A 23049-nucleotide genomic window follows, 5' to 3' on the forward strand; every position below is an offset into this window, starting at 1 on the left:
TAACCATCACACTCCCCGCAGAAGACCAGGAAGATAAAGACTGAAAACACCAAATAGTCTTTTCTATTTGGCAACCTGAATGCATTCAATCACTTTTACTGAGAAACAAGCTCTAAGAGCAGTGCTTCTCCCCCAGCCTCCAAAGGAGTTTCTGCACGTCCCTTTGCACACACGCGCGCGTACACACACACAAACACACACGAACACACGAACACATACATGCACACAGCCTTTTAAAAGCTAAAAGTGTTACACCTGGGTGATATTTCAATTTTTGTTCTTTTTGCTTATCTGTGATTTCTTATCTCTCTACAGCAATAAGTACTATGTAGCCATAATAATAATAAAAAAAAAAATCCATTGTGTTAGAGGATAACATCTGCCTATTCCAGGGCACAATGAGGGCAGCAGAACAGCATCACTCCAGGTGCGTTTTTCTCCCTTCCTGCCACCCACAGCACACAGTGGCAGGAATAATACTAATAACTGTTGCTACTTTTCGGCACACCCTTGGCTTTGTTCTGGGATACTGAGCCTGGAGCTCAGTGTGAGGCTTGGAGTCTATTGTGTGAACCCAGGGGCTGAAAGAAAGGCGGGCTCTTAACCATGTCCCCCCTGGAGGCTGCCTGTTCAGTGCATTGTTTAATTTAGAAGTGCCTCTTATCCTAGATCTCTGGACTGGCTGAAATTGTGGTCACTGTTCCGGACAAGGACTCAGGGGAGGAGGGATGGAATTAATTCAGCCTAGAGGAAGGGCCTTTGAAGGGCGGAGCTAAGGTGGAAGGGAAGAGTACCCTTTAAATAAAGGGCGCGAGGGCTGCCCAGGAGCGCACCCCTGTCCACCTCCTCCTTCACGTCGCCTGTGAGAAGGAGCCAAACCCGAGGGAGATGATGGGGCCCGAGGAGTACAGAGAGAGAGGTGAGCAGAGCACCCCTGGCCCTCTTCCCCGCTGCTGCCGCTGCAGAAACTGCTGCTTAGATCTGGGGTGTCATTTGACAGGAGCCCAAGAATTGCCTTCTGAGAGGTGGCTTCTGGAAACTCTTTCTGAGAAGGGACTGTGAGATCAGAGTTTAAAACTGTTCTCAACCTCTTTCTCATTCTCCCTCTCGTACACCGTCACGTAACTTCACAACACCGTGCCATGCTTTTCTTTTCTACTTTGCCACAGAATGGGGGACTTGGCTTTCTGATCCACTAAATGGGAAAAAAGAGGATTATTCATATTCTGAAATAGGAAAGAATTTCCCTGTGTATTCTGCAGTCGCTGCAAAATCTAATCTTTCTTCCTATTCATCTCTCTAGGCATGAATCTGTCTGCAGTGTTCTTTCATTTAGTCGTTCATTCCATAAATATTTAAAGGGCACCTCTTATGTCTCAAGTCTTGTGTGAGGAGCAAAATCAAATGGTTATCCTATTTTCAGGCATGGCTGTCCTAACAGGGAAAGTGGGTAGTTGCTTATAATTTCTCCTCTGTAAGTTTTTTTTAATCCTCATCCCCACTAGTAAGTTATTTTACCTAAAATTTCTGTGCTATAAGTCGTGGACCCATGTTAAAGTCCAACTTTTCCGCTCATTCCTCCATCCAGACATTACTCATATGTGGCTATCTTTACATTTCAGTCTTTACACTAGCATTAGCTTATTCCATTGTTTTCCAAAGGCACTCAGCTGAGAGCAGGTTCCTGTAGCGTTTATCCTGTGAGTGGAAGATGAATACATTTCATAGAGTCCCTGGAAAGGTGGAGGGTTCAGGGCTGTCAGAGCCTGGAGCCATTGGAAGGATGCCACTGCAGTCACGAGAGGCATCAGGTCGTGGGAGGGTCAGAGGAGAGCACCGAGAAGAGAGAAGGGTGCTGAAAGTTTTCACAGCTTTGTCTGGGGCTGGTCCAGCTCCTAAGAGCGTTACACGAGCTGATGCAGAGGGAAGACACTGCATTCCTTTTCCTCATATCTCTGTCTCTCTCTTTGTCTCTCTCTCTTTCTTCTCTGCAGGGGGAAAAGGAGCCTGAGCAGTACAAAGAGGAATGATAGATATTGAGAGAGACAGAGAATGAGAGAAGCAATGAGAGAGAGAGAGTGGCTGGGGGAGGTGTGGGGAAGAGAGGAGGTGACAGAAGCTCTGAACACAGAGACCCTCTCCTGGAGAGAGGAAAGGGAAGGAAAAAGCAAAAACTTGCCGTGGCTTCAGATATTTAACTTGGCTGTTTTTCTTCCTTATTCATTTATTCATTGATTTGATAAAAGTTTTGAGTATCTAAAAACTATTCTAGGCACTAAGGTGTTGGTAGAGGCAGAAGGGAGAGAGATAAATTGATAGAGACATGGTGCTGCATTTCCCCAGGATTTCAGGCCAGTATAGCTTCTTAGTCTGGGCCTGTGGTTGTGCTTTAGGGAATCCATGAGCCTCAGAAATTATACACAATATTATACACACATTTGTGTGTGTGTGTATAAGCCTACAGTTTTACAGAAATTCTTAAAGAAGTTCAGGGGTCCAGAAGGTGGGGAGTTTCTGGTCCAGGGGGAATGGTGAACAAAAAGATTTTAACCTTTTCTCAGAACCTGGCATGGAAGCTTGCCATCTTTGCCAGCCAACAAAGAGTATGGGGTGTGTGTGTGTGTGTGTGTGTGTGTGTGTGTGTGTGCAATATCTGGATAGAAAGAGGCACACCGTTTCTGCTAAATGTCCCAGGTGAAAAATGAGTAGATGCTCTCTTTTCAAGAAGAAAAGAAAAGTAGAGAGCTGCACAAGATTGATCTGGATAAAAGGAAGGGAAGGCGAAAAAAGGTGCTTTTCTTTGGTATTGGAGTTTGATGCCTTGGAGGTTTTCCCTCTTGTTCATTTATTCAGTCACACACTCCATCATTCATGCATTCCTTTACACTTCTTTTTCTTTTCTTTTCATTTTTGTCTGCCCCACGACATATGGGAGTTCCCAAGCCAGGGATCAGATTCGAGCTGCAGTTTCGACTTAAGCAGCAGGTGCAGCAACACCAGATCCTGAACCCACTGTGCCAGGCCAGGGATTGAACCCACGTCCCAATACTCCCAAGATGCTGCCAATCCCCTTGTGCCACAGTGAGGACTCTTCCTTTACTCATTTTTTTTTTGTCTTTTTTTGCTATTTCTTGGGCCGCTCCTGTGGCATATGGAGGTTCCCAGGCTAGGGGTCAAATCGGAGCTGTAGCCACTGGCCTACGCCAGAGCCACAGCAACATGGGATCCGAGCCACGTCTGCAACTTACACCACAGCTCATGGCAAACCTACACCACAGCTCACGGCAACGCCGGATCGTTAACCCACTGAGCAAGGGCAGGGACCGAACCCGCAACCTCATGGTTCCTAGTCGGATTCGTTAACCACTGCACCACGACGGGAACTCCCTACTCATTTTTTTTAACTGAAGACAAGCTCTATGCTGGGGCTCAGGCCCCCCCAAACTCAGCCCATGAATCCCTCTCCTTCTTCACCAATCCCTTTGGCCCCGGCCCCAGCACAATGGGCAATAATTGGCCAGGCCCCGTCCACGGACCTGAGTTTCTCTGCCTCCCTTGTAGGAAAGGAGATGGTGGATTACATCTGCCAGTACCTGAGCACTGTGCGGGAGCGGCGTGTGACTCCAGACGTGAGACCTGGCTACCTGCGAGGCCAGCTGCCGGAGAGTGCTCCCGAGGAGCCTGACAGCTGGGACAGCATCTTTGGAGACATTGAGCGAATCATCATGCCTGGGGTGAGATGCAGGCACCACGGGGTGATTCTGGATGCTGGGGTGTAGCAGGGTGGGCGATAGGCCTGGAAACCCTGCCATGGGTAAACCTGGGATGGTCCTTCAGCCCCTTGGTCACCAACATCCTAGTCTGTGTCCTGGGCACATGGAGGGCCAGGACTCCCATTGAAATTAGGCTTCTGGTGCCAGGACTGCCCTGGAGAGTTGAGTGGGGAGCTGGAGAAAATAAGGGCTGCGTCCCAGAGCCTATCTGACAGAAGGGTGCAAGTTGGATGGGTTGAGCTGCTTAATGAAAATTGGGTCTGAGGGGAAAGGACGCAATGACTGTGGGGAGCAAGATGGAGCAAGGAGGTTGGAGATTGTGCCTGAAGCCCCAGTTGGAAGAGCTACAGACTCTCCTCCAGAATCCTGAGCATGCCCAAGGGAAGGAGGGAGCCAAGGGCACACCTTTCAGTGGGCACCCTGATTGTCAGGTCAAGGGGGCTGAGAAGTTGAGAGAGCCCCTGTCAGCACCCTCCATTCTCCTCTGTGAGGTGGGAACCATGTCCTTCCTAACAAAGGGAGGTCTCAAAGTTGAACTGCTTTTTCAGCAGCAGGAAGGAGCTTTTTCTGAATCAGCTATACTCTCAGTGACAAGGGGCATAGCCTGGGGACAGCACTGGTGGGACCAGGGAACAGACAGAGGCTGACTGATGCCTGGGACTGTGGTCACATCCCCTCCACCAGGGTGAGGAGTTGTGCCTGGTGCTCCTGCTGGGCCGGTACCATTGTCTTCCCACAGAAGGGCTGCCTTTTATTGTGCTCCATGCCATGTGCCAGGCTCTGCACTAACCACATTATAGGCAAGCTCGTTTTATCTGAGGGTAACCCTACTATCCCTGTTTTACGGATGAGGAAACTGGGGCTCAGAGAAGTTGGTTGTCTTCTCGAATTCATGGGTCTTTCTGCTTGGTGCTCAGGTGTTCTAAACTGCAGGTGTCTGGCTGCTTTTCCCCAGGATGACTTGATATTTATTTCCATCCTCCCTCACGAGCTTTGGATTTAGATGTGATGGAAATCCACTTGGAGGCAGGGGAGAGATATTATTCAAACTCAGAAAGTGATGGCAAGTTTGCATAGAGCCAAACACTCATCTCTTTCTGACCATGCAGCCTATTTCACAAGCATCTTTTGAAAATTTCTGTATCAGTAAAGCTCTACCAAGGAGGCTAGCTCTCCGATAAGATTATCTCATGGATTTCATTCTGTAAAATGTAATCTGTGGAGGGGCCAACTGTAATTTGGTAGTGAGACTGAAAGCAACTGTCAGAAGAGGTGAAAATGAGCTGATTCATTTGACTGAAAGTAATTCCAGCAGTTGCTGGGGGTGTGGTTAAAGAGGCTCATTTCTGGACACAGAAGTCTGTCTGTTTTGATAAGCATTCCTCTGGCTTATCTTATCTTATGTATCTCCTAAGAACAGACAATTGCCTCTTGATAAGGTGAGGAGGTGGAAGCCCTTCTCTGGGGTTTCCAAAATACTGTCACTAAGCACAGATGAAAGCACAGATGAAAGATCCAATCTTTCATCTCATCTCAGGCTGCACCAGCCTCAAGAGAATTGGCCTGAGAGCAGTTGGCCCTTTTCTTTCTCATTTAGGTCAGCACCTCATTGAAAACTGGAATAATTTTCCTCTCCATGCTGGCTCCTAGATGCCAGGAGAAGAAAAACTGTCTTTTTGCTTTAATTCCAACCCTGGTTAGAGAAACCCCACCTACTGTTCACGAGGAAGGGAGAGCAGAGCAGGGAGGGAAGGAAGGGTGCCATCCAGTTTGGATGCTGGGCTCCGGAGGCAGGCAGCCCTGAGTTTCTGATATCTGTCTCTACGAGGTGTGTGTGTGCCTGTGGGGAGGCTGCTTCTCTCTGCCAGCCCCAATTCTTATCTGTAAAACAGGGATAATGGTAACATCTACCTAGTAGGACTGTTGTGAGACTTAAATTAGATAAAGCATTTGGAAAGTGGAAGATATTGTTATTACCTATGATGCCTTCTGCCTGGTGAAAATCAGAGGAAGAGGTCTGGATTATCTAAGAGTCAAGTCTGGATATGTGATGTGTCTATCACCATGTGATTAGCTTACTGTTAGTCCTTGACATCTTACAACCTTCCTCCCAGGCTGATCTGTTCAGCAATCTCAGGAGACAAAATTTATTTTTGGATGAGAAACTGAGATTGTCAGAGGTACAGAGGAGGATACTGTTTTTTTGAGGTCTGAATTGGATGCAAAAATTGGCACCCACTCTCAGAAAAAAAAAAAAAAAAGAATGGATCTTGAAAGAGACCCACACAAACATAAGACCTTGGCACTTAAGTTCATTAGCTTCACAATAAATCTACAAGGTCACTCAGCTGGTTATGGGCAGGAACTTGTGTCCTTGGGCTTAAATATTATGCTCCTTCCTACCATTCACACTGTCCAGGACACTCTCCTTGCTCTTGAAGAGGTAAAGGAATTTGTGTACACTAAATAATTTGATGACACAATAAAATGTTATCCTATGAGATCTCAGTAAAGTGAAACATCTAGAATTAGATTGTTCCATGGGCTTGTGGAAGGAGTTATGGAGGAAATGAATATTTAGTAGCTTTCTAAGAATTAACAGGTTTGAGAAGGTCATGTCTGTATGACAAGTGCCTTCCTGTCAGGGGACACAGCTTTGCTCAAAGGCATGAATGCAGAAACGAACAGGGCATGTTTGCAGAACAGTGAGATGAAGCCAGATTAGATAATTAATGAAGCCAATGAGCCACTGAAGATGCTTCTGAGACCTGCTACAGGGGGCCTTTCCTGTCTACTGGCTCTTCCTTACCACGGGTTAATCTCATTGTGGATTCAAAGTTACCCTGCCCTTAGACTGGCACTTCTGCCCTCTCCTCTCTTCTGTCGATCCCCACTGAGAAGCTAAAGACACTTTGAACCCACGCATACTGACCCTCCACAGGAGCTGTGTGACCAGGGAATGCAGGGTGCTTTTGGCGAGAGACTGGATGAGAGCAACCTGATCTTCTAGAGCTCACAGTTTCCCCTCCCTTTTATTACTGGGTAGGAGTGGAGTGAGGGATAAATACTGGAGACTAATAAAAACACCACCCAGAATCCACTGCTCTAATTCCCAGAGCAGTTTTCATTTTGCATAGTCCCTTCTGGTCTTTGCATATATGCAAATGCTCCACTGAAGAACTAGCTCAGAGTATGAGAGATGTGGGTGGCTAGAACACACCATGAATATGTCTTATTTTTATGGATTTATGTCACTTTTTGTTTGTCTTAAAAGCAGCAGCCAGTCTCTATAGTGGATGCTTCCCCTTACCCAGGAGGGCCTCTGGAGGAAGAAAGCCTCCAGGACCTGGCTCCTGGTGTCACCTGTGTACATGCTCTGCCTCCAGGTGGTACATTGGCAAAGCCCCCATATGCACGCCTACTACCCAGCTCTCACCTCTTGGCCATCACTGCTGGGAGACATGCTGGCTGATGCCATTAACTGCTTAGGATTCACATGGGTGAGTAGCAATGCCTGTAGCTCTAACAAGCGGTAAAAGGGGTATAGCAGAAAGTGACATCCTGGGGCAGGAAGTCCTGGTCTCTGAATGGGATTTCAAGTTAAATACTAACAATGGCTATATTCTTTGAGCTTAAGCTTTATATAAATTGTCTCATATTATCCTTTAACCCTATGGAATTATGAGCATTGGCCCCATCTTGTAGAGGCCAATAAAGAAATTAAGGCTTAGGTGATTTATCTCCCCAAGACCAATCAGCTCATAGAGACAGAGATGAGATTTAGACTAAGATCTGGTTATTGCCACAGTTTGTGACTCTCACTAAGCACTTTGGTGCCTGTTGGTACAACTTCTCCCGTGCTGTCATAAGTTAGGGATATGCCCTAGGACTTCCCTTAATGACTCCTTAAGCACCAACCAGCTTTAAATTGTGTCAGAATTCTTCTAGAACAACTTTATATTTTAAGCCTGAACTGTTATAGGGGGTGTTGGGGAGGTTAGGAGCTGGGAGAGTTGCTACATTTTCCAGGAGGAAGTGCTTTCTTTCTTAGTCCTAGAACTTCTCCCTGGCCTTTAGCATGCTTCTCGGCTGGGTATTTTAGGGACTTGGGGAGCCCGGTGGAAGCAGTCACTTTTAGGGCTCTTTCTCCACAGACCCTTGGAGTCATAGGAGAATCCACCTCATTGAGGGTGACATGAACCAAAACCCCACATCCTTTCCCTTTTTTGGTTTGGCAGAGGACTGAGTAGGAATCAGTCGGGCACAGGGCCTGACAGTGGGTCCTTCTCCAGGGACAAGATAGGTGAGGCCCAGGGAGGGTCAAGGCAGAGACAGATGTGTTTCTGGGGCTGGCGGGGGGCATCTTGGAGCCCTTGGGCAATGTGGATGAAGTTGCATTCCCTCTTTCAGGCTTCCAGCCCTGTGTGCACAGAACTGGAGATGAACATCATGGACTGGCTGGCAAAAATGCTGGGACTCCCTGAGCACTTCTTGCACCATCACCCCAGCAGCCAAGGGGGAGGCGTCTTGCAGGTGCCTCCCTTGGCAAAGCTTCTGCTAGCATCGGGGATAAGTAGTGGAGGAGAAGCCCAAACCCTTGCCTGGGCAATTCTTATATTTTCCATGGAGATTCCCCGCTGTCACTCACACCACCACCATCACTGCCACCACCATCACCATTACCCTCATCACCATCATCACTGACTCCACCAACTCTGCCACCACCACTGGGGCCACTGCCCTTTTGACTTCCATTGGGTTTACACTGCTGCCACCACTGTCTCCACTCTTCTTTTAGTTTTCCTTTGAAAAAGATGAAAATTCCACACATTATCACATTTCCAGTAATACTTCATTCAAGTTTCTTAGTTTACAAATCTGACAACTCCCTCCCTCCTTGTCCCATTTTACCCCTATGGTAAGTGGAAAAGAGAAGGCAAGTAGAGACTTCTTTCCCTTCTTCCTAGGGCCAGGAGAAAGAAGAAGAAGTGAAAGAAGTTATCATTGTAGAAAGATAGAAGATCATTGTAGATCCACTTATCTTAATCTGTGATCCTGTCTTTTGAATACCTGTAAAGTGATGGTTCTTAAAATACTTATTTTTGTCAAGTAGTGCAGCATAGTGGAGCTTTCTGGGTGCCTCTTATAGACCACACACATTGCTAAGTACTTTTGCATCCATAGACCCTTGACATTCATGAGGGTTTGGTTCTGAGTTCTTTGAGAACTCCTCCAATTCTTGAATTCTTCTGTAATATGTAATTTCTTTGATTTTATGATATATGATGGAGACATAATGATAATAATATTAATAATTACCTCAAGGATGGATGTGAGGATTCAGTGAATTCTTCTGTTAAATAAAAAGAGCCATGCTGCCCTGAGATGAGAGCTGGGAAGTTTGCTGGGCTCATTTCTCAGCTAAGTGACTCCCTCTCTCCATCCAGTCTTGTGCCAAGATTAAAATCTGAACCTCACAAGAAAGACAAATTACTGCATGTTGTGGACCTTCTTGGTTGTTAGCAAATAGTCACAGCTTCAGATATATATCTGGAAGAACATGCTAAATAGCTGCTAGGCATGATCTTGATTTCATCTTGTTATCTCAAGAACCCTATAGGTAAATAGTATCATCCTCAATTTTTGAGATAAGGCTGAAGCTCAGAAAGGTTAAAAACTTGCTCCAGGTCACACAGATGGTAAATGGAAGAATGCTGATTCAAACTCAGGCCTGTTTAGGAGGTCCTGCTGTGGTGCAGTAGGTTTAGGATCTGGTGTTACCACAGCTGTGGTGTAGATTGCAGCTGAGGCTCAGATTCAATCCCTGGCCTGGGGAACTTCCATATACCGTGGATGTGGTCAGAAGCTATCAAGATTCCTGTGAGGCTGCTGAGATGGCCCCCAGGATTCCATCAATCATGGCCATAGCAGAAACCTACCCAACCCTTTTTTCTTTTTTGGCTAATTGATGCTTCACTCTGGGATGCACCTAAAGGGATGTTCTCCACTCTATAAATATAAAAGAGCCTTCCAGAAGGGCAATATTGGCTCAAGGTCACAAGAGCCATTGGCAACAAAACTGGGGCCAGAGCATTCTCGCACAGGCCAGGACCCTTTCTCTGTGGGACGTCCCTGCAGAAACGTACTCCGTTTCCATACCCAAAAGGTTGAAAGTTTTTTTTTTTTTTTTTAACATAGGGAGCAAACATATCTATAAGCAAATGTATAGGGGCTGAACATTCTATTTTTGGTTTCTGTGACCTAATAAAGATGTTGGTAAAAAATATACTCTCATCCCTTCCCTGAAAATTATAAGAGAGGAAGGTGTTCCAGGAATGCATAAGAAGTTGTGAATGGAAAAAAAAAAAAAAGAAGTTGTGAATGGAAAATGCAGAATAGGCATGTGAGTTGGCGGGGGGGGGGGGGGGGGGGGGGGAAACAGCCCCTTAGGCAGGAGCTATGTACTTCCTTAAGAATAGCTATTACACTCACACACACACAAACACACACACACGCCCACCCATATGAAGCCTGGGAATTTGCCAAGAGTACATGGAGATGCTGTCCCTGCTAATTCTTCTTCTGCTGCAGAGCACAGTCAGCGAGTCCACCTTGATCGCCTTGTTGGCAGCACGGAAGAACAAAATCTTGGAAATGAAAGCATCTGAGCCTGGGGCAGATGAGTCCTGCCTGAATGCCCGGCTCATCGCCTATGCCTCCGACCAGGTGAGTTGCCCAGCGCAGGTCGAACCTCCAGGCAGTGCTTGGCTTCTGGAGTCTTCATCTCTGACTGATTTCCTTGTAGACCTGAGCTGCCCTGAATCCTGAGCCCCCTGGATTCAGGGCAGCTCAGGTCTTGGATGTTGTCCAAGAACCATGGGAGACTTCAAGACTCAAATGTTAAATTTTTTCCCCTTAGTCTGGCTTCAGCAGTTTCTGGGGCTTCTCATGCCAGAACGTGGTGCTGACAGGTCTCTGTGGTCCTTTCAGGCCCACTCTTCAGTGGAAAAGGCTGGTTTGATTTCTCTGGTCAAGATGAAATTTCTGCCTGTGGATGACAACTTCTCGCTCCGAGGGGAAGCTCTTCAGAAAGCCATTGAGGAGGACAGGGAGCGGGGCTTGGTGCCTGTCTTTGTAAGTCAGCCCGTGTTCTGAGCTTAGAGCGATAGAGCTGGGAGGTAAGGAAGGAATTTGGCAGAATTCAGGTAAGTACATGCTGCAAACAAAAGCAGAAATGTCCTCAAACACAATGTTTCTACAAATTATGAGTTAGTGTTTTAGAAAATAAATTTTGTGGGTCATAACCAGCATTAAAAAAAAAGAAGAGTTCCTGTTGTGGCTCAGGGTAACAAACCCAACTAGGATCCATGAGGATGCAAGTTCGATCCCTGGCCTTGCTCAGTGGGTTAAAGATCTGACGTTGCTGTGAGCTGTGGTGTAGGTTGCAGACATAGCTCAGATCCCGCATTGCTGTGGCTGTGGAGTAGACTGGCAGCTGCAGCTCAGATTCATCCCCTAGCCTGGGCACCTCCATATGCCATAAGTGCAGCTCTAAAAAGCAATAAAATAAAATAAAATAAGAATAAATAATGATAATAAAAGAAAGAAAGAAAATAGAGTGAAAAATATCAGCGTACATTCATGTAGTGAGAATACACATTGTTTGGTAAAATATTTATTTCAGATATACATGTGTATATGTCCTAGGTTGCTAGATAAAATGTACTTCTTACTATGGGTCATGATAAAGTGTAGTGTGAAATATACACTGTTCTGCTAGGGTGGGATATCTGATGGAATCTTTTTTCAGGCCCAAAGTGTTACAGGATCCCACCTTCCCATGTTAACTTCCTTTGTTTTCCTCTAGGTCTGTGCAACACTGGGGACCACTGGGGTCTGTGCATTTGACTGCCTGTCGGAGCTGGGCCCCATCTGTAAGTGTCTACCCTGTCTGCCTAGGAAGATAAGTAATGAGTTTTAAAATGTTCCTCAGAACCAGAGCCTAAAACCAGCTCAGTGGAATTATCTTGTCCCTCTTTGGTTGGTTCAGAGAGCATGGGAGGAGCCCCCAAAGGTCAAGAGCACCTTCTTCCAGGCAGCCGGGTCATTGGTTTTCCCAGTAGAGAGACCAAGGGTTAGGGCTGCGCTCTTTGCATCCTGTCCTAGGAGGCCACAGGGAGTAGGCCTCAGGTCACTCACCCTCTCACCTATGTGTTGAAATCTGCTTGAAACAGGACGTATCCAAAATACAGGGTGAGGAGTTCCTGTCATGGTGCAGTGGAAACGAATCTGACTAGGAACCGGGAGGTTGCGGGTCTGATCTTGGCCTCGCTCGGTGGGTTAAGGATCCAGTGTTGCTGTGAGCTGTGGTGTAGGTCACAGATTCGGCTTGTTTCTGGTGTGGCTGTGGCTGTGGCGTAGGCTGGCAGCTGTAGCTCTGATTAGATCCCTAGCCTGGAAACCTCCATATGCTGTAGGTGCGGCCCCCCCAGAAAAAAGCAAGCAAACAAACAAAACGAAACAGAAAACAAAATACAGGGTGAATGAGGCAGAGTGGAATATTTTCTAATCTAGGCAAAGAAAATGAAAAGGATAGGGCAGGGGAAACCATGGGGGAGTTAAAGTCAGAACAGAAACTCAAATTTGTTTAAAATCCTCAAGCAAGAAACCCACTAGGAAAGAGAGATACCCCCTCTCTAACATTGGTATCAAAGGCACTAACATTGTTCTCCCAGCCAGTGGTTAAGTTGGTTACTGTTCCTGAAAGCTCTAGGTGGAGGTTATGAGGGTCAGGCTCTATAGGCTTTCCCTATAGGGGGTGGCCCTGCTTCTTAAACCCTACTTCTTGCACTGACACCCTCCCCCCATGTCCACCTGCCTCCATGACATTTAGCCAAAGCGACCCATCCTTTCCCAGCTCCTTTCTTGCAACCCACCAGCTGGCTAGGCCAGGAGAGAGACGCTTTTAGCTGGCTGGAAGCAACCCACTCCTACCCCCAGTGCCGCCTCCCAGCCAGGTGATGTTTGCCTTTTCAGGTGCCAGCGAGGGGCTGTGGCTCCACATCGATGCTGCCTATGCAGGCACCGCCTTCCTGTGCCCCGAGTTCCGGGGGTTTCTGAAGGGCATCGAGTATGCCGATTCCTTCACGTTTAATCCTTCTAAGTGGATGATGGTGCACTTTGACTGTACTGGGTTCTGGTGAGTGTGGCAGCCAAGCTCCCAGCCTGCAGGAAAGCCTTGCTTCCTCTGGAGAGCTCTCAGACACTAATGCCCATTTGCAACCCCTCAGGGTCAAGGACAAGTACAAGCTACAGCAGACCTTCAGCGTGAACCCTGTCTACCTCAGGCATGCCAACTCGGGCGTGGCCACCGACTTCATGGTGAGTGGCTAGGAACAGGCAACCTGGCGGCCTCTGACATGGGAACCTGCTCTGACCCCTGCAAGTCTCTTTCCATCAGAGAACAGCACACTTGAGCCCATCCCACTGGATACTTTTGGTTTCAAGTTGTGCCTATAGGCATATAGGATGAAACCCAGAAAACTTTAAAAACCCTAGAAAGGGAGACCAACCTTTGAGGCAGTATGCAAATTTCCTGAATATTTGTGACATTTAAAAATTCTCCTTCCCACAACAGGACCAATAAATAGTAGTCATGATATTTCCCTTCTGCCTCCATCCTGCATCATCTTTTTTGCTTCCTCCCCAGCAGCAGGGCAGGGTGGAGAATTTCTAAGGATAGGAAAACAGCCTTCTTGCTTAACCTTTTTATCCTTTTGTCCCCATAGAGGCACTGTGGGAGGCACCATGGTGGGGATGGGGTCTGGGTCCCCTTCCTGAAGGTTTTGGATACCTCCAAGCATTCTTGGCCTGCCCACTCCAAGCACCTCAGTCTTTCAACCCTGCCCACATCCTCAATCTGTACTGTCTGTTGGGGGGGAAACACTTCTTCAGATCTCCTCCTCAGTTTGAAGATGAGCCCACCCTTTAATTGTAGGGGAGATGGGAATATAAACTAATAAGTTACATATAACATGGTTGAGGTGAGGCAGAGTGAGACGAGCTTGGTTTGGGCCTTTGGGAAACAGCGGACCTCTTTCAGTCCTGACTTTCTCATCTGTAAAGTGGGCATAGTGGCACTGATTTCTTAGGGTATTGTGAGGTTGCAGTGGGAACATACATGTAGATCATTTATTACTGGGAATGTGGCACATGCCCAATAAATTGTAGGCATGGTATTTCTAAAAGCTCTTCTTTTAAGCTGCAGAGATTTGTCATATAGTGATGTGGTTAAGCATGTAGGTGCTGTAGCCAGATGGCCTGTGTTTGAATTCTGACTCTTCTGTTTATTAACTTGTGTGGCCTTGGGCAAATGACTTAAACTGTTTTGGTTTTCTCATCTGTAAAATGAGAGTGATAATAACAGTGCTGGCTTCTTAGGCTTGCTGTGAGGATTAAATGAATTAATATGGTGACAAAGAGAGAACAATGCCTGAAATCTGTGAGTCTTTTTTTTTTTTTTTTTTTCCCCTGGCTGCGCCTGAGGCATGCAGAAGTTCCTGGGTCAGGGACTGAACCCACACCACAGCAGTGACCCAAGCCACCACAGTGACAATGTCAGATCTTTAACCCACTATGCCACAGGAGAACTCCTGTGCTGTGAGTCATTTTTTGCAAAGAAATAGTTCTGTCTTCTTTCCTTGGACAAAAGTATCTCGACCCTTTAGTCCTAAAATAATTGCTCTGTTACCTCTTGATATTAGTTGTTCTCCCTTGGACCAGCTCATACTCTTTAGGTTTTTTGAAGCTTTTTGACTGGAATTGCAGGCAGTAAGCTTGCAATAGTGGGGACAGATCCTCTAGAGGTAGATAAAAGTGAAAGAATAATGGTGTTTTTAATCTCCACTACCCAGTCTGCTGGGTTTTCCAGCAATTTTTAAGTCAAAAAGCATTTTCACAACAGCCCAAGGAGCAGATATCTTTAGGGATAATTCTTTTTTGTCTCCTGAATGTGAAATGATATCCATTTTCCTATAAGTGACCTTGGACCATCATAACTTAAGGGCATTTCCTCACTCTAGCCCATTTTGGATTTTATGTTACATTTTTGTGTTTTTGTTTTTTGTCTACAGCAGTATCTCGGGATCCTCTTGTGGTTCATTTCCATCAGTTTGGAGATTTTATAGTGCTTGCTCTCTTCCAGATCCCTTATAAAACCATTAAATTAAACTTTTCTTAGCGTTGGTCCAGGAGAAACTTACCATGTACATTTCTATATCCAGAAGGTGCTGTTTTATGTTTTTCTCCCCTTACCTTGAAGCCAAAGGATTTAATTTCACGTCTGGAAGAAACTCATAGAAAACTGAAGCTGCTCTCTGTTATGATCCTGAGGGTCTTCACTGCTACTCTGACTTGTGTCCCAAGCTTTTTTTCATGCAGGTGGCTGCAGCTTTAGAAGCCCAGCCAGGTTTGAGATGAGCCAGAAATAGAGCAGCATTCTGGGAGAGTGGACTTTGGGGCTCAATTCCTGGAGCCCTGGGGCCACCCCAAATCAGGCCTAGATTCTTCTGACATCAGGAAAGCTCCCTCTCTCCTCAAATAGTGTCTTGTTTTAGGCAAGGAAACTGGCAAAACTTTGAAAGGACGCAGGGGAGACTTGGGAATGCTTGGAGTTCATGGAGATCCCTGTCCAAATTTCCTGTTCCAACAGAAAATATTGGCTAGAACCACCCTACTGGGTCAGCATGGAGTGGTTTTGGAATAATGACAAGAGGAACAACTGGGGATATGGATAGAGAGTAAAGAAATAAAAATTAAAATCAACTCTGCTGAGGAGTTCCTGTCCTGGCTCAGTGGTAACCAATCTGACTAGGATCCATGAGGATTCGGGTTTGATCCCGGCCCCCCTCCACCTCTGTAGCTCATTTTAACTTGCTGGTAAATTAGTCAATTGTCCATCATAATCTGGAAAATGATGTTTTCAGAGAAGGCTGCTTTATCCATTTATTTTTCTTCGTCTATAGTATCCATCTAACAAGGGGTAGAATGGATGCTTTCTCTGTTACAGGGATTTTGTCCCATGTCCAGGTTTGGACGCCCTCTGCTGGTGAGGAAAGTCCCCAAGGTAGTTCTCAGCACTAGTGTGTTTGCTTGGAAATCAAAAGCTTAGTATTTGATAGAGGAGAAACACTGTCCATCAACCAAGGGGTCATGTCTGAATTGTGCCTAAGTCAGGAATCTGAGGTGGAGGTGATCACAGTTTTGAGGACTTGGCAACCCTCTGGTGCAGTGGATAAAAATTTAATTGGACAAATATTTATTTTTAGCCAACATATCAGAGCTTTCTGATATGTGAGGAAGAGGTCATTAGAAATCACACTAACTAATCATTGCAAATGTTTTCCAAACCCTTTTCTCTGTTTTCAGGTCTGGGAAATCGGTTTGGAATTGGTTAGAAAATTGTCAGACCATTGGTGCCTGCAACCTTGAACTTTAAGCTCTGTTGGACTTGGTCACCAGAAACAAAGGGTCAATTTAGTCTAATAGAGACCAAGGTGTGATGCTTATCTGAAATCTGAGGCTGGGGTGCTCCCTCCTGAGGGCACAAGAATGTCACAGGCAAAATCAGGACAGGGCAGTGAGGTTAAATCATGCTCATCTTAGTTCTAGGCAGAAATACCACTGTGATTTGTATTTATGTGTGTTTTTTTTCCCCCTTTTCTTTTTTAGGGCCGAACCTGTGGCATATGGAAGTTTCCAGGCTAAGGGTCAAATTGGTGCTGCAGCTGCCGGCCTGTACTACAGCCACAGCAATGTGGGATCCAAGCCATGACTGCTACCTACACTGCAACTCATGGCAATGCTGAACCCTTAACCCACTGAGGCGGGCCAGGGATCGAATCCTCATCCTCTTGGGTACTAGTCCAGTTCATAACCCACTGAGTTACAACGGGAATTCCTGTATTTACATTTTTATCATCTAAGTAGCCAGTACTTACTGAAAACATCCTGTGAAGCTCTGTTCATTCTTTGTCTCATGAGGAGCTAGTGAGATGTCAAAGCTCAAGGTCACAACCGGTAAGAGACAGAGCTGGAGGAGAAACCCAGTTCTGTGAGGCTCCAGCATCTGAGGTTTTGACCACTACACTTTATGGTTTTTGGGGGAATAGGAATGGAATTTTATTTTCTTCTATTCAAGGGACTTGGTTTCTTTCACAGAAAAAAATGTTTTGCTCCTATCTTGAATTTCAGCCTGGGATGAAATTTTAAAGCAGCATTTATAGCATAGTGTCTTCTCCTTGGTTCAGGGTCATGGACTTGTTTTCCACCTGTCCTGCTCTTGGACAAGGGCCCATTGGCCATCTTCGCCAGGGTTTGGTCACAGGATGAGGCAGCCTTTGGGTGACTCGCCTCAGCTTCTCCTTAGCAATGGCCTTGGGAGCCATGGTGACACTGCACATCCCTGGAGGGCTGTGCAGACAACAGATGATGAAGCCCAGGAGTGCTGAGTGGGGGAGTGGAGGTCCCTGTTTCTAATTGTGGGCACTGTGTTCCTCTGTTCTAGCACTGGCAGATACCCCTGAGCCGGCGGTTTCGCTCTATTAAACTCTGGTTTGTGATTCGGTCCTTTGGGGTGAAGAATCTTCAAGCGCACGTTAGACATGTATGTAGTGGGCGGACTGTGGGTGGAGCCTGAGCTCCCTCTGTGATGTAGCAGGGAGGAGGGCTGGTTTCTTCTCTGCACACCTGCCCCGGGGGACCTGTGATGTATGGCTCAGGTGTCTGGGCCTGTTTAAGAGCTCCTGGGACTTAACTATTCGGGGCAGACGTCTCTTTCTTAGAGGATCTCACTGAGCAGAACTTGACACTGAGGGCTGTTTGGTGTCTCCTCTGCCTGAGTGTCTCATCCTTCCTTCTGCTATCACTGAGCACTGGGAAGCAATGGCCTGAGAGCCTGGTTTGCAGAGAAAGAAATTGTAAGTAAATCAAAGTGCAGCATGTGGCCAGGGTAGGAACCTATATTTTAAAAAATTACTCTGATTGTAAGGCTGTCCGAAAGTTATAGTCACTAGTATAGTTGTGATGGAAACAAGGCTTTCCTGGCTTGGACATGTAGACCTATCAAATCTGGAAAAAACACCCCTGCCTTATGTTAATAGATATTTATTGAAGGCATATTTAGTACAATTTATTTTACTAATGGTTGGAGGTGGGGCTGTGGACAGTCCACCCGGTGCCTTTTTGCGCAGTAGAAACAAACATCTCTTTCTCTGAGCATTTATAGCCTGTACAAGGCATCTGGCTGGGATGCTCATGGGCTGGGTTTTGGCCCTTGCTATCCTCCCTGGCCAGTCTGGAAGTCAAGTTATGTGAGGCTGGACTATGAAGGCACGTTGCCTTGAGGCAAAGCACATGCCTTCTGGTTCTGAGGGGTGAGTTGAAAGAAGGCCCTGAGACATGAAATCTCAGTGTAGACCCAATGGGACAAGACACAGGGAACCACTGAAGGTTTTATAGCTTGGAATATGAGCGAAATCAAATCGCAGGCAGAAGCCACTTACACCTCTATGGTTCAAAGGTGTGGCTCTTTTAAACCTGTTTAGCAGTGTGTGAAAGTTTACGCATGGTCATCCCTCGCCTGATAATAATCTCAATTCTCTCTCTGTTTACAACTCTAGGGTATTGAAATGGCTAAATATTTTGAATCTTTGGTCAGAAATGACCCTTTCTTTGAAATTCCTGCCAAGAGGCACCTCGGCCTGGTGGTTTTTCGTCTAAAGGTAATGCCATCTTCCATCTCACGTGAAGGGGGTCATTTGGTGATTTTCAGCCTCTTGGAAATGTAAATGCTGGGCTTCTGGGGATACTTACAGGGAATGTGATACAGACTTGACTTCTCTTTATCCTTCAAACAGGGTCCTAATTGTCTCACCGAAAGTGTACTAAAGGAAATAGCTAAAGCTGGCCGTCTCTTCCTCATCCCAGCCACGATCCAGGACAAGTTGATCATCCGTTTCACTGTGACATCCCAGTTCACCACCAGGGATGACATCCTGAGAGACTGGAACCTCATTCATGATGCCGCCACTCTCATCCTGAGTCAGCATTGTACTTCCCAGCCTAGCCCTCGGCTGGGGAACCTCATCCCCCAAACCCAGGGCCCCAGAGCCTTGGCCAAGGAAATGTCCTTTCCATCTGTCAACGGGGCAGAAGATGACCCAGCCCAGGCCAGGAAGATCATCAGGCAGCCTCCGAGTGTGGGAGCCAGTCTTGTGAGAGGGGGAGGTAGCTGTCATCTTGAAATCCTGCAGGACCCATTTGATGACTGCTTTTCAGAAGAGGCCCCAGATGTCACCAAGCACAAGCTGTCCTCCTTTTTGTTCAGTTATTTGTCTGTGCAGAATAAGAAGAAGGCAGTGCGTTCCCTCAGCTGCAACAGCGTGCCTGTAAGTGCTCAGAAGCCACTGCCCACAGATGGCTCTGTGAAGAATGGCGGCTCCTCCCGGGTTAGAATCTTTTCTAGGTTTCCGGAAGAGATGATGGTGCTAAAGAAAAGTGCCTTCAAAAAACTAATCAAGTTCTACAGTGTCCCCAGCTTTCCTGAATGCAGCTCTCAATGTGGGTTCCAGCTGCCCTGCTGCCCCCTGCAGGCAATGGTTTAGACCAGGGGGTTCAGCCAGAGTCCATGAATGTGTTTCAGGGAGTCTCTGAACCCCTCAAAATTGTATGCTTCTGTGGGTGAATTTATGTGCTTCTCTGTGTGTGCATTTTTCTTGGGAGAAAGCTTATAATTTTTTATCAGGTTCTCATAGAACCTGATATGATAGAAATGGAGAGTTTAAGCCAGCATGGTCCAGAAGATTCTAGCAGGCTGGTGAGAGAGAAAGGGTCTAGGGTAGTGTACTGAGAGGCAGCTTCTGTGGTTTAGCTTGTGACATGAACTATAATGTGATAATAAATTGTGATTGTCCCTGAAAAAAGCATGTCCTGCATCACATAATTGACCACTGAAATATTGATTAATTAACCTGGGCATGTTCTGGAGACTAAATGACTTTGATTATGAGAAAAAAGAGTTGGAGACACTTTTGGTATGAAGAAGGCAGGCAGCTTGAGTCAGGCACTGTGACTTCCAGTTTATAAATGAGGAAATGGAGGCCCCAAGTCACATGACTTATAAAAGGGCAAACTCAGGCCTCTTTGTCTTCAATAAAGTCCTGGCTATTCCCACCAGACTGAACTGTTGAAGGTTGAACTTGATCAGAAGCTCACCATTCAGCAGGTCCTTCTCGTCCTTCACTACAGTTAAATGTTCCCTTTCTGGTTTTGAAACTTGTGCACTTCCTCTTTTTCTTCTGGATTCTGTAGTCAAATAAACACCGTGCTCACAAGCAGCTTACCCATGGTGAATTCATAGGCCAAAACAATCATTTTCTATCCATTTCAGATGGCACTTTTATAGGGAGTAGTTCTGAAACTGGTTACATTAACAATGTTAAAGGTAAACAAAGCTGGACACTAGTTAAAGCGTAAGGACAGATTTTAATCAGTAATAACTACTGTAATAGAGTAAAGAGTCTGGTGTGAACTCAATTTTGATTTGTACAGAGGTCACTGGGCATTTTAGTGGGAGAATGCGGGGAAGAGGGAGGGTGGAAGCAGGGGCTCCAGAGAGTCAGGGAAGTGAAACATTACCAAAGGCAGGACGAGGGGTTTGGTCCATGGGAAGCCTGTCTGGGTTTGCTAACTGCTGCTTATTGGAAGTTTAGGCTCGTACCTCCAAAAAAGGGTGGGCAACAGGGACTCTAACTGCAGGCGTTGGCTGGAACAAATAGAATTTTTTTTTTTTTTAAATGACTGCATCCTTGTCATGTGGAAGATTCCAGACTAGGGGTTGAGTCAGAGGTACAGCTTCAGGCCTATGCCACAGACACAGCAACACCAGATCCAAGCTAGATCTGTGACTTAATGCTGCTGTGATTTTTTTTTTGTCTTTTTTGCCGTTTCTTGGGCCGCTCAGGCTGCACATGGAGGTTCCCAGGCTAGGGGTCAAATCAGAGCTACAGCTGCCCGCCTATTCCAGAGCCACAGCGACGCGGGATGCCAGCTGCATCTGCGACCTACACCATAGCTCATGGCAATGCCGGATCCTTAACCAACCAAGCAAGGCCAGGGATTGAACCCAAAACCTCGTGGTTCCTAGTCGGATTCCTTAACAACTGAGCCACGACGGGAACTCCTATGCTACTGTGATCTTTAACCCACTGAGTGAAGCCAGGGATCAAACCTGCATCCTCATGGATACTGGTCAGGTTCTTAACCCACTGAGCGAAGCCAGGGATCAAACCTGCATCCTCATGGATACTGGTCAGGTTCTTAATCCACTGAGCCACAGTGGGAACCCCAACAAAATCTTTGGGCAGCCTTGAGTTTTCTCAGGCAGGCATTTTAAGTGATATAGGATCATCCTGGGGGTAGGGCCTTGCACCGTTAGAAATTATGCTACTCTTTTGTGTGAGTTTTTATATGCCAAGGTGGAGGACAAGTAGGGAGAAGGGCTCAGAGGAGCCTGGGCAGAGTTGGGGCAAGGAGAAAATCTCTGTCAGGAGCTTAAAGTTCCACGTTACCCCTTGTTCGCCATTGGTGATCCCCACACCTTGCTACATACTGGAATTGCCTGTTTTTTTTTGTTGTTGTTGCTATTTCTTGGGCCGCTCCCGTGGCATATGGAGGTTCCCAGGCTAGGGGTTGAATCGGAGCTGTAGCCACCGGCCTACGCCAGAGCCACAGCAACGTGGGATCCGAGCCGCGTCTGCAATCTACACCACAGCTCACGGCAACGCTGGATCCTTAACCCACTGAGCAAGGGCAGGGACCGAACCCGCAACCTCATGGTTCCTAGTCGGATTCGTTAACCACTGCGCCACGACGAGAACTCCTTTTTTTTTTTTTTTTTTTTAAAGTACTGTTGCCTGGCTCTCACTCCCAGAAAACTTGATCTAATTGGTATGAGGTTGGGCGGGGCTTTGGGATTTTCTGGCAGCTACCCAAGTGATTCTAACATACAGCAATGTTTGAGAAGCACTGTTTTAGAGTTTCTTGCTATTCCAAGAGGATGTGTGCTCCAGAAGCACTGGCATTCCCAGGTGCTTCTTATGCTTATTTAAGTTTGAGAAGCACTGCTTTAAGCCAGTGTTTCTCAAATTGAGCCTGTATCAGGCATCAGCAGGTCTCATTAAAATATAGATTGCAGACTTCCTGTTGTGGCTTAGTGGAAACGAATCTGACTAGCCTCCATGAGAATGCAGGTTTGATCCCTGGCCTTGTTCAGTGGGTTAAGGATCCGGTGTTGCTGTAAGCTGTGGTGTAGGTCACAGATGCTGCTCAGATCTGCCATTGCTGTGGCTGTGGCGTAGGCCGGCGGCTACAGCTCTGATTTGACCCCTAGCCTGGGAACCTCCATATGCTGCGGGTATGGCCCTAAAAAGACAAAAAAAACTAAAAACAAACAGATTGCTGGGCCTATCCCCAGTGGTCCTGATTTGGTTGGTCTGGGGTGGGGCCTGATACCTTACATGTCTGACAAGCTCTCAGCTGATGCTGCTTGTTGGGAGCATTCTCTGAGAACCACTAGTCTGGAAAGAGGTTGCCTCCTCTGTAAGAGGGAGCTTAGTGGAGCTGTGGGACTTTAAGGTATGTACGTCTCCCCCCCAGGTTTGTCTGTTTTCTTTTATCAAACAAAGGGGTTTGACTAGACATTCTCTGGGATTGCTTTTATTAGTTTTGCTGTACCAAAAAAAATGTATGTGTGTATCTAGTAAATATATACTGGTAATGTGAATTTTCAAGAACAATTACAGGCTAAAGAGGACAGAGTGCTGCTTTATGCTGGGTATTTCCTGAGCTGCACCTTAAGTCACCCCAGATCTAAGAGGTGAGCTTCAGGGAGAGATAATCCACGTATAAGGAACTGATTTACACTAACAAAGCACATATAATGTGTAGCTCAGGCTGCTATTTCTCTATATAGGTGGTTCCCAAAATGCAGCCCTTGGCCAGCAGAATTAGCATCACCTGGGAATTTGTTAGAAATGCAAATTCCAGTTCCAATTTCAGCTCTGGGGAATGGGTCCTGGCAGTCTGTGTCTTTGCAAGATTGCTTGGTGAAGGTGATTCTCGGTGTTGAAGTTTGAGATTCATGGCTGTACATGAACTAGCAGACTTAGACCATCTATTTAGCTAATCCTTTTTGCTTCCAACACACCCTCCCTGCCCC

The 23049-nt window shown here is 46.5% G+C and overlaps 1 protein-coding gene across 1 annotated transcript; it reads left to right on the plus strand.

Moving 5' to 3' along the window:
• The first annotated feature begins 778 nt into the window (after positions 1 to 778).
• On the plus strand, positions 779 to 20167 carry HDC (histidine decarboxylase). Its single transcript, XM_047766386.1, has 12 exons — positions 779 to 919; positions 3562 to 3734; positions 7160 to 7273; positions 8184 to 8306; positions 10365 to 10499; positions 10764 to 10907; positions 11641 to 11707; positions 12810 to 12972; positions 13064 to 13154; positions 17338 to 17436; positions 18452 to 18553; positions 18689 to 20167. The coding sequence occupies exons 1-12, from the start codon at positions 889 to 891 to the stop codon at positions 19433 to 19435; spliced, it is 1989 nt and encodes a 662-aa protein (XP_047622342.1). The 5' UTR covers positions 779 to 888; the 3' UTR covers positions 19436 to 20167.
• The last annotated feature ends 2882 nt before the right edge of the window (positions 20168 to 23049 follow it).

The sequence above is a fragment of the Phacochoerus africanus genome, chromosome 2 (genome assembly GCF_016906955.1).
Source record: "Phacochoerus africanus isolate WHEZ1 chromosome 2, ROS_Pafr_v1, whole genome shotgun sequence".
In the NCBI taxonomy this organism is placed as follows: Eukaryota; Metazoa; Chordata; class Mammalia; order Artiodactyla; family Suidae; genus Phacochoerus; species Phacochoerus africanus.